Source organism: Macrobrachium rosenbergii, chromosome 30, assembly GCF_040412425.1.
Source record: "Macrobrachium rosenbergii isolate ZJJX-2024 chromosome 30, ASM4041242v1, whole genome shotgun sequence".
Classification (NCBI taxonomy): Eukaryota; Metazoa; Arthropoda; class Malacostraca; order Decapoda; family Palaemonidae; genus Macrobrachium; species Macrobrachium rosenbergii.
In genome coordinates, this window is record NC_089770.1 from 21,300,226 (window position 1) to 21,314,410 (window position 14,185).

Consider the following 14,185-nt stretch of genomic DNA (forward strand, 5'->3'; position numbering starts at 1 on the left):
AATGCTGACAGAGAGAAATGAAGAACTTACAGTCAACATACCATCACTAGCACTCAGAATATGCTGAATTTCCAAAGACAAGTAATACAAATTGTCAAATTTCAAATAAACTAATTACCAGATATACAGCACAAATCCAATGCATTATCAAACTGGAGGCATCTCAAAAACCTTTCTCTTTCCCTAACGAAAAAAATTCACTCAACTGTATGGGGGAAAGATGATTAAACAACTAAAAACCATGAAGAATGGGCATGTGTGGGTAAGGTGGCTGCGGCATATTCATATACAGATTGCTGATGTGGTTAGCAAGCAGAAAGCATCTAGCTAAACTAACATTACTTGAAACAGCCTTCTTAATTAGCAGTGTAAATCAAAGACTAAAAAAACAGAGCTCTGCAAATGAGGAAGAGTGAATTCTTCATTAGTAAAATGCAAGAACTGCATGGACATTCACAGAATCCAGTACAAGTTGTCTTCAATCAAGGTAATTTGACAAGACTGAATAGGAAAACCACAAATAACAGGGATCCTGATATTCATAGGCACCTGGGTAAAATAGCTAGCCTAGCATTCCATTAAACTTTAATGCAATTTTGTCACTCAAACTACAAAATAACTTACATATCTACAGTCAAGTTACATTTACAAGAAATCTGTCAATCTACTGTATAAAAAATGTGCCAGTTTCTACTATGAATTCAATATTGAAATTTTAACTAACTTTATGACTCCTGCATACTAATTATTGCTACTGTACACAATTTCTTCAAGTGTAATTTTCTCAAATATCAGTTTTGAATGCAATAAATAAAAATATTTTAACCATTCTGTGACTTGTTCTTCCATGCTCTGACAAGTAAAGCCCTTATACTTGTTTTGGTAATAAGAAAATTGAATTTTTATGGATGAATAAACCCAAAACAGGTCAGTCAAATGTCTTCTGTAAAGCTAAAATTTGGCTGCAATAATACTGTTTTAAAAATACAGTAATCAAGGCTAAGTTAGATGTTTCAGAGTAACCTTAATCATCAATAATCACTACCATATCATCAGGCAAATATTTCCAAACCCACTGATTTCAGATTTTTGATCTTTAATGATGAACATTTTCCTATTGAAATCTATTCTTTTTACATAAACCCCCCTCTGTTTTGATGGCTCTACTCCCCACCATCTGTTGACCTATCCATTTCGGGTGTTTTCAGTTTTTTCTCCATCCACTTGAGTGAGAAGAGTGATAAATAATAATATAAGTATTTAAAAAATAAATGTTATTAAAATTTTCATTTTAGGAATAAATCTTACCTCTGTATTGTGATAGTTAACTCCCACACTGGAATAGGAGGTAGGATAATGCACACACAAATAACCCCCCCAAGATATGAGTTCCCCTGTCGCAATCATGTGCAAAAGTGCTCTGATTCATACTGAATCTCTACACCACAAAAATAACGCAAGGCAAATACAGAGTTACATCTCCACTGAGCCGCACTTGAGAAAACTGAAAGTGGCTGCTAACACTCTCACACCAAGGAACTTACTTTCAGGAGAGATAAAGAGAATCTAGCTAAGAGTGTGCCTCCTTGGAGAGGGCTTTAAACACAAAAGCCATGGCATTCTTTGTTTTCTAGGACTGCAAAATAACTTTCTGACATTTCATCTGATGTCCCCAGCCCTTTCCAAATACCTCTGCAGAGTCTGCCTGAACATAAGAAAGCTTCTTCCCCCTGTGGCATCAGACAGGATAGACTAGGGATGTCAAAAGAACAATCAGTGCATGTGAGTTAAAAGTCATCATTTGCCCTGATGAGGGCATAACAGAAAGGATTGCTCTTTGAAGAGTCAAGCCCATTGAGCATGAGAAAGCCTAGAGCTCACTGGCTTTTCACCAAAGCCAAGGCTATCAAAAATAGTCTTGACTATCAAAGTCCTCAGGGAGACCAGGAAGGCTGCCCTCAAGGGTTTAAACGGGGGCATTACTTAAATAATTTAGCGCCATACCCAAGTTCCAAAACAGGGTCAAATTGGAGATTCAGGAATATTGATTTGGAAGTCGTGGATGGCCTCCTTAATGTCCAATTTGGATGAAAAATCTAAACCAGTAAGCCTAAATACAGAACAGATGTCCCTTAATGGCAGAATGAATAACCCTTGGTGTGGTCTATCAACAATTTAAACAAGTTATTTATAGAGGTAAGGGTGCAGGATATCCCTCTGGAGGATTACCAAGCTCTATAGAAAGACCATTGTCTTTGGTACAGGGCATTTTTTGGCTCTCTTCTCGAGTTAATGACTGACCTGCTTTTTCTACAAAGACCATTGCTTGTACAACAGCTGAGTCTCCAAGCAGTCAGCTGATGCATGGGGAGGTTCTGGGAAAATCTCATGCATCCTGGTTGTTTTAGATCCTTTCTTGGTGGAAGGGGCCATAGGAAGTCTACTAAGAGGCTGAAGGTTTGGGAACCACCATCTGCAACCCCACAAGTTGTTACCAAAGTTATGTGTGAATTCATAGCTTAAGGAATTTTGCCTAAACCCTTTGCATCATAGAAAAGGGGGAAAAGCACAGAGGTCTAGATAAAACCAATCTAACAGAATTGTGTAGGCAGCCCAAGTTTGAGGATCCTGAACCTGTGAGCAGTACACCATCAGATGAGTGTTGAACCTGGTGGCAAGAAGGTCCATAAGGGGATGGCCCACAGCTTCCAAAGGTCTTTGTATACTTGTGGATGCAGATTCCACACTGTCTATATAACCTGATCAGCTAACTTGGTTGGTCCACTACAATTTTCTTTTTCCCTGGCACAAATTGGGGCAACAGAAGAACATTCCTCTCCTCTGTTCAAGTGATATATTAATAAAACAAGCCATACCTGTTGTATTGTCTGAAAAGAATGCTACCTCCTTGCCCTGTACTAATCCTCCAAAGCTAGAAGGGTGCTTCACACTGCCAATATTTCCAACTGATTTATGTGGAGCTCTCGATCCTTTGCAGAAAAAACCTTGCTATGTGTCTGCCAGGTGCAACCACTCCCGTCACTCTGACAATGCATATGAATACAATGTGAGGTCTGGGGTCTTCAACACGAAAAAGACGCCTTGAAATAGACAAACCCAATGACTCCAACATCTCAGGGATACTCTAATTCCCTTGAGACCTAAATTTGAATGGAGTCCAGTTGAATTTTCCAGTCCCAGTGACTCCTGAGAAAGAACGGAATCGGTCTCATTCTCATTCTGATGCCAGCTGGTATCAGATCTGGTATCACCTGGTAAGATCTTCTCTAATGATACTTTGTGTCCAAAGAGAGAAAGCCACTTCTAGGATAGCAAGGGAGCAAGGGAGAGAAATTCTTCTATTATTAACAGAAAACTGTCTACACACACGTCTCCTTCAGAGAAGCCTACCAATTCTTGGTGTCCAGTAGCACTCCCAGGTAAGAAAGCTTCTGATTTTGGAGTACTGTTTATTTCAATTTGTTTTTATATGATTTGGCACTCTTTTATTGATTTCTGAATTTTACGGCTGGTGACCAAACACTGGAGCTACTTACAAACAACAGTACAGTGCAGACTGTAGCCGAATGTCATGTAATTACAACAATATTTTTAACATTTTTAAACTTTTACATTATTTTATGCAATAAATCATTATTTTATGCAATAAATCTTTTTACAGTACATTATTTTATCTAGTTTAATATTTGTTTTCACTTGATTTGTCACTTCTTTATTCATAGTATTTTTGTGGCTTTTTAACATTTGCAGTTGCTCGACATAAACATGTATAAAAGGATTAAGCCAATTTTATTTCTCATTTTAATTTTTAACAAAAGCAACAACACTGAAAATGCCTTTAAGCTTTAAGTTTTATCCAAGGCCAAAAAATATATTTACGTGGAATAGGTGAATGCAATGTCTGCAACTTGAGAAATCACACCTTTACACCCACTTAAGCGGCAACTCTATTGTGATGTAGTGTTACCTGTACCACAGTACGTGAATATACTCAACTTACAAAGATTTCTATGCTTCACATTAAGTTTACTTGCCAAGGGGTATATTTCTGAATCTCTCAAAGGGAGGTTATAAAGCTACAAAAAAAATCTTGAGAATCATCATCAGTTGCAAGTTATCTGCCACTACCTTGAAAACTTTATTAATTACTTATCATCATCATAATCTGGATGAGGGGATTACTGTATAGTAATAATGATAAACATTGCTCAAATTTTCAATTCACCACAATAATGATGGAAAAGGAAGTATCTGTCCTTCATGATGATACTAAAGAAAGTATCTTTCCTTTATATTCTTCCACTTCTTTAAACCTAAAAGTTGCAGTCCCTACTTTTCTATATAAATTTCCACAATACTTATTATTGACTGAAAATGCATCAAACATAACTGTGACCCTAAGTTTTTTCTTACAATAACGGCATATTCAAATATAAACATCTTTGGAAAAATAAAGTCTGCAGTAGTATGTATGTATATTGCTATATACAGGAAGCTTTCACCAACTTGATCAGTTGGCTTCTTCAGGCTGAAGAGGCCACCTGATCAAGTTGGTGAAAGCTTCCTGTACAGAGCAATATACATACATAATACTGCAGACTTTATTTTTCCATTTAAGAATCATGAGAAGGTGATGATGTCAAATAAACAGCTTAATAAGGTAAAGTGCATTGTTCAAGCATTCTAGCATCACTTCATCCATCTTGCATTATTCAAGAACAGTGCGTGTACGGTAGAATATATTACAGTGCTTAACCATACTGGTTACGAGAGAGAGCACATTTGTGCTACCACAATGAAGACTACACATTAAATAGTTTTGCTACTGTTGTACCATACATCCTACCACCAAAGTGAGAACAGAGAAGAGCAGTTACCCAGAGTACACTATGAATACCAGTGTAAAAATCAGTCAGAAGTTAACAGGTTTAGAAAATCCATCAGTTTTGGAGCACGACCAGTTTTTGAGACTGGCTACAGCCCATTCACCAAATAAATCGAAAGGGACTCCCTTTACCATAGCCCCAAGCTGCATCTGAGTTAGTACTGTTAGTGCACTACTACTGAAAAGGTGCCGTTTACCGTTATCATTGCAGTTTTACTCACAATGTTGCGAGCATCGACATTGACGGATGAGAGGTAGAGTGTCTGTGCCTGAGTATTACCCCAGGACAAGGTGAGAGCGGCGCTTGCCTCCAAGTTTTCAAGTTGACGCCACACAAAGGCATCGTCTTCAACTGACTGGAAAAGCGTGGGCACAATTCGGTTCTCCTGGTTTTCAGAAGCGCTTGCCAGAGGTTCTCTTGGAATCCATTTCAACATTAGGCTCTCAAGCTGTAAGGAGAAAGTAGGCAAACACAGTAAATCATTTATCTTAATACCTATCTCAAAGCAACACCAACTAAATACTTAAAGTCACCCAAGGCATAAAAGTAGTTTTGAGAGAAAAAGAAAGAGTGACGGAGAGAGAAATTACAACAAATACATACAAACTTGGTAAATGTTACTCACTGATAATGAAACAAATACTGTACCATATCATTCCACATCACACTTGACACTGTCATCAATTTATAAAGTAAAAAGAAATATACAAATCAAATTCTTTAAAAAGATTTTTTCATACAAATCCATTAATTATGCTACGCACTTCCATTTATAGTTTAGAGACAAAAGAGGAATAGCAATAACCCTACACAAAAGCCTCGAGATTCCTGAATCACCAACAGTTAACTACCTTTCACCTCATAAGAATTTGGACTGAAATCTGTGAAAACTGGCAAGATGGGACCTGAACAGTGAAGGAAGTACCTGGTTAATGTGAGGGTTCCATTTCTGACAGCGTGATGATATCCAAAAATCGCTGATAATTGAAAATGGGATCGGTGCCGATAACCATGGATTGACGCATATCAGTGCCAAAAATCCAGTTATCATCATCGCTAGACAAGCGCCATAAAACCGTATCGCCAATAACCGAGGCCGCTGACAACCAGGAACTGCCTGTACTGTATTCTGTTTGTATGAAAAAAATAAATTTTGATTTACAAAAATTTATATCTTCTGGATACAACAGAACTGGGCAGCAGAGACCTACGTCCACAATATGTTCCTATCAAGAGATTAGCAACTGGACCCGTAGCTCTGGGTGAAAATGAAGTTGTATTCTTAAGAATCATGACGGCTGTAAAATAAGGGAATTCATAACTGTCAATCCAACCTGTGACCCAGGCAACGAGACGCTGACCAATTATGTACGTCATACTGGTGAATAACCTTTCAAGTCAAACTCTTGAAAGGATACCATAATAAAGACTGGAGAAGGACTAAGTCTGAAACCCAAAATGAAGTAAGTAATGCCTGGTCTGCTTGGACTACCATCACATCCAAGAGTTGCACGAGTATTAAGTATTGAAAACCCTGAGGATTTTGTAGGGATATGAAGTGCAGTGTACTGTAGTGCAGGATGGAGCAGACAGACTCCACTGTTAAGTCGAATCTTTACTGTTTATGTATTTTTCTGGTGTGCACAAACACAATAGCCAGTTATGATATGCTGATGATTTAATGTAGTAAGTATGTCTTAAAAGAAAGTGCCCGAGATGTTTCAAGAAATGATTTATTGCAGGTACAGAATTAAGAATATTCCAGTATTCTGCCAGAATCTACAGGGTTTAATTAGAGGTTTTCATCTTATGCCAAGAACCGTCACCTTCAAGTGTCACTGTGTATTTGTGGCCGTCTGTTGTAGACTCACATTACCTGGCTACCTACGAGTGCATCAGTAATTTTACTATGGGTCACCAGCATTGAGCACAAGTATGAACAAGGTAAAATACTTGAGGAGGTCATTCTTGGAGAACTCGCTGCCCTCTTTACTATCCCACAAATGGACCAGGATAATGAACAATTTCACAGTCTGTACAAATTTATTAAGTCAGTCAGGCAGCTGCAGACAATGATAAAGGCACTGGATAATAATGAAGAAAGGGCCACAAATATTTCCAATACCATTAATGAGATCATGCAACCCTGCCACACCACCTTCGTTGCCATGTTCAAATACCTTAACATGATGGCCCCTCCTGAAACTCCTGATGAAGCGCCTCCTGAAGAAGGTGAAGAGGCGCCCTCAGAGGAGATGTAACTCCTCTACTTTGCTGTGAAGTCATATCTTCATCATCACTCAATGTACTGAACAGCCAATTCATCATCATCATCTATAATCAACATTTATCAGCGGTGGTTACCCGTATGATTTTCTGTAATCTTATTATTTATTATTATTACAGGTACCCAGTGTAGTATTACATATTTAATTTAATCTTAATATTTAATATTACGATACTATTATTATTTTATTACCATTACGTACTGTAGTATTATTATTACTGTACATTATTATTTAATGTTATTATACAATAAACATAAAAATACAGAATACAGAATACAGCATTGCTTTATGAAAAAGAAAAAAAATCTGCATCCACGAATAGACAGGTTCCCCGCGAATATTTTTATAGATATGTTCCACAGAAAAACCTGCAAATGGGCGTTTTCCCGCAAATAATTTTTAGATAGGTTCCACAAAAAATCCCGCATATAGCCGAGTCCATGAATCGTGAGAACGCGAATACAGGGGCTTTACTGACAACTTAAATTGCGTAAGGATCACAAACTCTTTGGCCATTACACTTTAGGGCATGTTACAGAGGTCCTGTCTTTGATCTAACAAATTTTAAATAATTTTGGCCAGACCTCTTAACTGTTGTGTTACGTGTTCAGCGTGACGTACAGTTTCTGTGAATTATTTATCCTTTACTGACTTCTTTCTTACATTTTGCTGAATAGCGGCTGTGTATTCGTTTCAATGTTTTGATAGATATTGTCGAATTAACAATCTTAGAAGTTTTGTCATCTCTGACTGAGCACTGATTAAAGAGATTTTCAATTTTTTTTAAGTTACCCAGTTTATAGCCAATTCTCTGCTTCTGAAGAATTAGTTCTAATAGTTTTGCAGACTACCATGAGACTTTCATTATCTAGTCATAGAGTAAAGATTTTGGGAAACATTACCTTGCAGTACCACAATGAAATACATTTGGTGGTTAAAATTAGGATTTTTAAAAAGATCATATGGAAGAATTTGTCTAGTAAATAAAATAAATTTTAAAGTAATTAGTATTCTTCCTAATATACAAACAGAGGTTCTTTCTATTATGATAAGCTTGTGAATGCAAGCTGGATTGGCCATTAAAACATTACTGATGAGATAATTAACTACCACCAGGCAGGGGGAACCCCGCCTACCTGACAGTCTGCACTCCACTCCGCCTTTCAGCCCAGGTGACAGATTAGAGGGATGGCTGAGGTGGGCCATTCATGTAAAGAACTTCAGGTTTGTATGTTAGAAAAAATAAATTTTTTAAGTAATTTGTATTTTTCCTACCATAAAGACCTGAGGTCTTTACATATGAGATTAACTTTCAGAGAACTAGAAATCCAGCTGTTAAACTTTTGCAAAGTGATAGCTACTCATAGTAATAGCTACTGATAGTGGGGGTGGAAGCACTGCCCACTAAGTTGGTGCACATTCAATTCTACGCAGTTTACCTTTTGGCCCCTGTAAGAAAATGAGGGGTGGTAAGAGGTGGGCCCTTTATGTAAAGACCTCAGGTTTGTATCTCAGGAAAAATACAAATTACTTAAAAAAATTTGTCATTTTTTCCTACACAAATACAAACCCTCAGTCTTTATATACGGGAAACTTACTTTTGAAGGGAGGATTCTGAGTAAACCTCAGAACCGATTGATAGTTCAGCTCACCTGGGTACTCTCTTCTGGTCATGAAAGAGCAAAAGAAGGAGACCACACCTCTGATCTACTGAACAAGAGAGATGTTTAATCGCAAGACTTCTGGGTATTTCAAATTAAAGGAATGTAATATCCTTGAATTGAAAACGTTTGGATGAACCCACAGTGTTGGAGTCTATAAAGCTAAGAATAACCAACTACGGATTTGCTCATAGTCAGTCCCTCTCCCAATGGGCAACATTCCACAGGTAAAACAAGCTTGCAGGTGCTAACAAACAATCACCTATTAGCATGAAATACCTAATAAGACGACAGGTTCCGAGTGAGAAGGATAGGGTGATGCCCCAACCATCATGAGCTCTCCTACAGGTCACATACTCACCCTTCACACTGGGTGAGTCACATGACCGTGGGTCAACTTACAGAGCTAGAAAGACCTAGTGTTTTTGAACACCACTTCCTTAACTCAATTAGAACTAAGTGAAGAAATATTAACATTCAAGACTGAGATGTTGTGATCTCTTCAGATATCAAAACAGACACAGTAGTATTTGTCACGTCACTACTCAAAGTCCAGTAGGGAGGTGGCTGAAAAGATCCGAACTTACACGACTGACAGTTCAGTGTCTCAATGAAATTTGGAACAATCCAGAACCGACAGAACTCCAACCTAATGAGTGCCACCGATACGAGAGCCCAGATGACTCGCATAACCTACAACGATGTCAGGGCGAATGAAAAGACAGTCTTTGGGTTTAGATCAGGGGTACCCAAACTTTTTAAACCACTGACCCCTTCATAGAGTCCTTGATCTCTCATCGACCCCTAGGCATGTACAAAAAACCAGAGGATGACAGTGGCGAGCGTAAAGAAGCAGAAGATGAAGAAGACGTAGATGATCCGCAACCAGAGACGTCCAGTCATTCACCATAAGAAACTGCAATTTTCTGCTAGCAAAGGGTGGTTTGCAAAGTTTCAGAAACACTATGGCCTAAAAAGCGCTTCCTTGCATGGCGAGGCTGCTTCGGCTGACACGGTCGCTGCTAAAACATACGTCAATGAAACCTTCAAGAAGATTATCTCTGAAGGTGAATATCAGCCCGAACAAGTTTTTAATGTGGACGAGACGGGCTTGTTTTGGAAAAGAATGCCCTTGCGAACTTTCCTGTTCAAGGAGGAAGCAAAAGCCTCTGGCTTTAAAGCACAGAAGGATCGTGTGACCTGCGTGATGTGTGGCAATGCTGCAGGATTTTTATTAAAGCCAGGACTTATTTACAAGTCTAAAAACCCAAGGGCTTTAAAAAACAAAAACGAGAATCTGCTACCCGTACATTGGATGCACAATCCAAAGGCCTGGATAACGAAGATGCTGACCTCTAACTGGTTCCACCAGTGTTTTATTCCACAAATGAAGGTGTATCTAGCAGAAAAGGGCATGCCATTCAAAGTCCTTCTCATTATGGATAATGCTGGTGGCCATGCTACTGATCTGTCATATTCGGGGGTTCAGGATGAGTTCCTACTGCCCAACACGACATCACTTATTCAGCCAATGGACCAGGAAGTTATTAGGGCATTCAAGGCCCTATACATGAGGAATGCACTGGTGAACCTGGTTGCTTCCGTGGATGCTGCCCAAGAAGACGACGATTTCAACTTGAAGGCATACTGGCAGCAGTACACAATTGCTACGTGCCTCCAAAATATCCACAAGGCATTGGAAGAAATGAAGCCTACCACCATTAACGCCAGCTGGAAGAAGTGGCCTGAGGTTGTTTACGACGACAAAGGATTTACACCTGCCGAAATCCAACACTCGGCAGTACAGAAAGCTGTGCAGTTGGCTGCAATCCTTGGAGGTGAGGGTTTTGCAGACATGACCACGGGCGACATCGACAAACTTCTAGACTGCCACTCCCAGTCGCTAACTGATGAAGACCTCGAAGAGTTGATGAAGTCGGCAAGCGAAGAAGAAGCAGCAGCAGCGCAGCAAGAAACAGAAGTTGTCTCCCAAACTGGCTTGACTTTGGAACGGCTCGCCGGGCTCTGCAACCTGGCTAAGGAACTGCAAGAGCAGTTGCAGGAATGGGACGACGATACGGTTCGATCAGTTCAATTCTGCAACATGGTCGATGACGTCATGGACCCCTACAAGATGCTATTCGACTGGAAAAAGAAGCAATGGCAGCAACTGCCAATCACAATGTTTTTGCAGCCTCGCAAAAAAAGAGCCAGTTCCTGCTGCTGCTACTACGGTCACACTTTCGGAAACCGTGGAAGAAGTGCCCCAGGAAATGGCACCGCCGTCTGAAGAGATGTAAAATACAATCATTGACTGAGCAGTAAAAGTCATCATCACCTTCATCGTTATCATTTTTACTGCGCAGCAAATTCATAACCATCTTCATTCAAGTTTTACTTCAACTTCTTTTGTGGTGAGTACAGCAACAATCTTTATTTTTTTTTTAATCTTAAGTGTTACTGTACTGTATTACATGTAATACAGTACAGTAACATGATACTGTATTGTATTACTGTATATATTATTACTGTATGTATACTGTATTCTTTAAAATTTAAAGCTTGCCGATCACGTCATATACTATAGCTACTTTACCACAGCAAATTAGCCCCTGTTATATGGTACTGTAAACTTACCTACTGAAGTCATATTGCTTAACAGTTGTCCCTGTTATTAATAGAGTAAAGAGTGGGTTGTTAAGAGTAAAAGTCCAAATACTGTACCTGTACACATTAAATAAATAAATATGCTGTTCGTACTTCACGGAATTTCAATTATCGCGGCCGGTCTTGGAACCTATCTCCCACGATAAACGAGGGGTCACTGTACTTTTAAATTCATAATTTGTTCCTACACAATATAAAAACCTTTCAGTCTTTATATAGGAAGACTCACTTCTTGGTGGGAGGAAGCTGAGTAAGTCCCTGAACTGACTGGTAGTTCACCACAACTATGACTTCTTCCTGATCGAGAGATCAAGGAAGAGGACCATGCCTCTGACATACTGAACGGAGTATAGGAACTGTATGTTCAATTGTCAGACTTCTGGGCACTTTCTTGAATAGATGGGTATAAAAGCAGCATCATTCAAGAAAGAGGCTAGGTTGAATCTTTGTGTCAGGGCCATGTATAAGCAATGGGTTAACAATGTCTGTTCCTCTCTCCCCTTGCTAATGAGAGGGAAGGGTTTGCTTCTAAACATCTATCTAGATCATAGAATAGGTACTCAAGTTACAGAAACTCACCTGCATTGACGCCTGTTCCAGCTTCGTGACGGCTCAATAACCTACCCTTTGCCTGCAGGGGAGGGTAAGGTTGAAGGAAAGACGGAGGGTAGGAGGACCAGTCTCTCACACTCACACACTCACACTCTCTCTCTCTCTCTCTCTCTCTCACACTCTCTCTCTCTCTCTCTCTCTCTCTCTCTTCCGCAGCCGTACACCTTAGGCGAGATGCTACCTGTCCTCTTAGAGTTAGGTAAGCTACACAACTTGTTGAGCAGCCACTACAGGACCCAAGGAAATGTGTCCCGGGACTTGTGGGCTATCTCATCTGGATCATTACCAACAGAGTCCTCTAAGGAAGAGATCATAAAGGACTAGAATCTGCCTTCAGGGACCAATGGATTCTGAGTCTTCGCTACGAAATCTGGGACGAAATCGAGCGTAACCGATCCCCATCCCTTCGAGTGTTTCACATCGAAGGAAAGTTTGTATAAGTCGCCTACTTTCTTTGCTATGCCAGGGCAAACAAGAAAACGGTCTTGAGGGTCAGATCCCTGTCTGATGACTCTCATAAGGACTTGTACAGTGCATGAGTCAGGCTCCTGAGTATGAGTCACATCCCCCGCAGGGGGCCTGGGTTCCCTGGGAGGGCAAAACGTTTCGAAGCTCATCAGCAAAGAAATCTCCAGCAAGGAGGAGATATCCACACCCCTTAGGCATAGGACTAGGCCAAGGGCGGCCCTATAGCCCTTAACAGCTGAGATGGAGAGGAGCCTCTCTCGGTGAAGGAAGACGAGGAAATCCACTACCTGCTGAATAGCAGCTCTGACCAGAGAGAGACCCTGTCCACAACACCAACCACAAAAGACAACCCATCTCCCCTGGTAGACTGCAGCAGAGGATTGTTGCAGGTATCCAGACAAATCTGTTGCTGTGCGGCAAGAAAAGCCCTTGATTGCAAGACATGCTGGATAGTCTCCAACCATGAAGTGCAAGCGACTCCACGGACTATACCCTTTCCAAAATGTATAGATCTCTGGGGGTCTTCGAGGTAAGGCATATATGCCAAATGTATAACAACAACAGCGAGATAAAATAATTTCTCCCATTACAGATATCAAATAAAACCTTTTCGTTAATCTTCCAAGTCTGGGGTTCACGATTGATAATGTTTTTTTAAGCAATTACAAGAAACGGAATCAGAGTTTCTATCAATATGGCATCTCATTTTGGTGGTGTTGCCAGTACCTCACACACGGATCCACGTAACCCACGGTAAAGCAGCTTAGATTTTCTAGGCACTTTCGGTGGTCACGGTCATCACGGTATTATTATGTCTGGAGGCATTTCGTTTCTACATATACCTTGATTTCTTAACATCGTAGGTAAAGAATAAATTGGTAACAAATAAAGCATAACAGTAAGTTTGGCAAGAGAAAATAAACATTCGATGACAGATCTCTGTCTCTCTCTTTTAAGAAGGTTGATGGGCCTCTTGGAAAGGCAAGATGTAACTGTAGCTCGGTCAAGATTTTTGAGAGAGATGAAGAAGTCAGGGCAGAAATTGTGATCTCCATGAAACTTGGGTCAATCAAAATTACACTGGGCTCAAGTGAGTCTTATATCTGGCAGACCAGTGCAAGATCAGAACAATGTCACACAACACCTGGAAGAATGCAGCGAGCACGTAGAGAAAATTCAAAAAGAGGATGCCCGGCAAGGGTACCCAAGTTGGTTGACTTTTGTCATCAACATGGATAGCTCTGATGACAGTTTTCTGAATAAATTATATATAAAAAGAGAGGATTAGTTGCCTCAGTGGTGGTGTGGAAAAAAGTTTGATTGAAAAAGTAGTCTTTTAAAACTTAAGATGATCTCTCGTTATAGATAATATATAGCGACAAAATCTGAACAAGAAATATATCACCTATTTCTGTAGCATTAATTAAATACTTTTGAATCTAATTGTGTAATAATGATAAATGTACATCTATCTACAAGTACTGACAAAATAGATAAGGTTATCATATGTAAAAAAAAAAAACCGTAAGATTTAGAAAAGAGAGAGAGAGAGCAGGCGGAAGAAGGAGATTAAAGTACCTGG

At 39.7% G+C, this 14,185-nt stretch overlaps 1 protein-coding gene across 19 annotated transcripts in view; it reads right to left on the reverse strand.

Moving 5' to 3' along the window:
* The window catches only part of LOC136855128 (aftiphilin-like), a 102,095-nt gene that overhangs the window by 42,740 nt on the left and 45,170 nt on the right, over positions 1–14,185 (reverse strand). For 10 of the 19 annotated variants that reach the window (XM_067132003.1, XM_067131999.1, XM_067131993.1 and 7 more), the window contains exon 4: positions 5,104–5,355. In XM_067132003.1, the coding sequence (XP_066988104.1) occupies positions 5,104–5,355 (252 nt within the window). The remainder of the gene's footprint in view (positions 1–5,103; positions 5,356–14,185) is intronic. The other 9 variants (XM_067132004.1, XM_067132001.1, XM_067131996.1 and 6 more) reach the window with 1 other exon arrangement.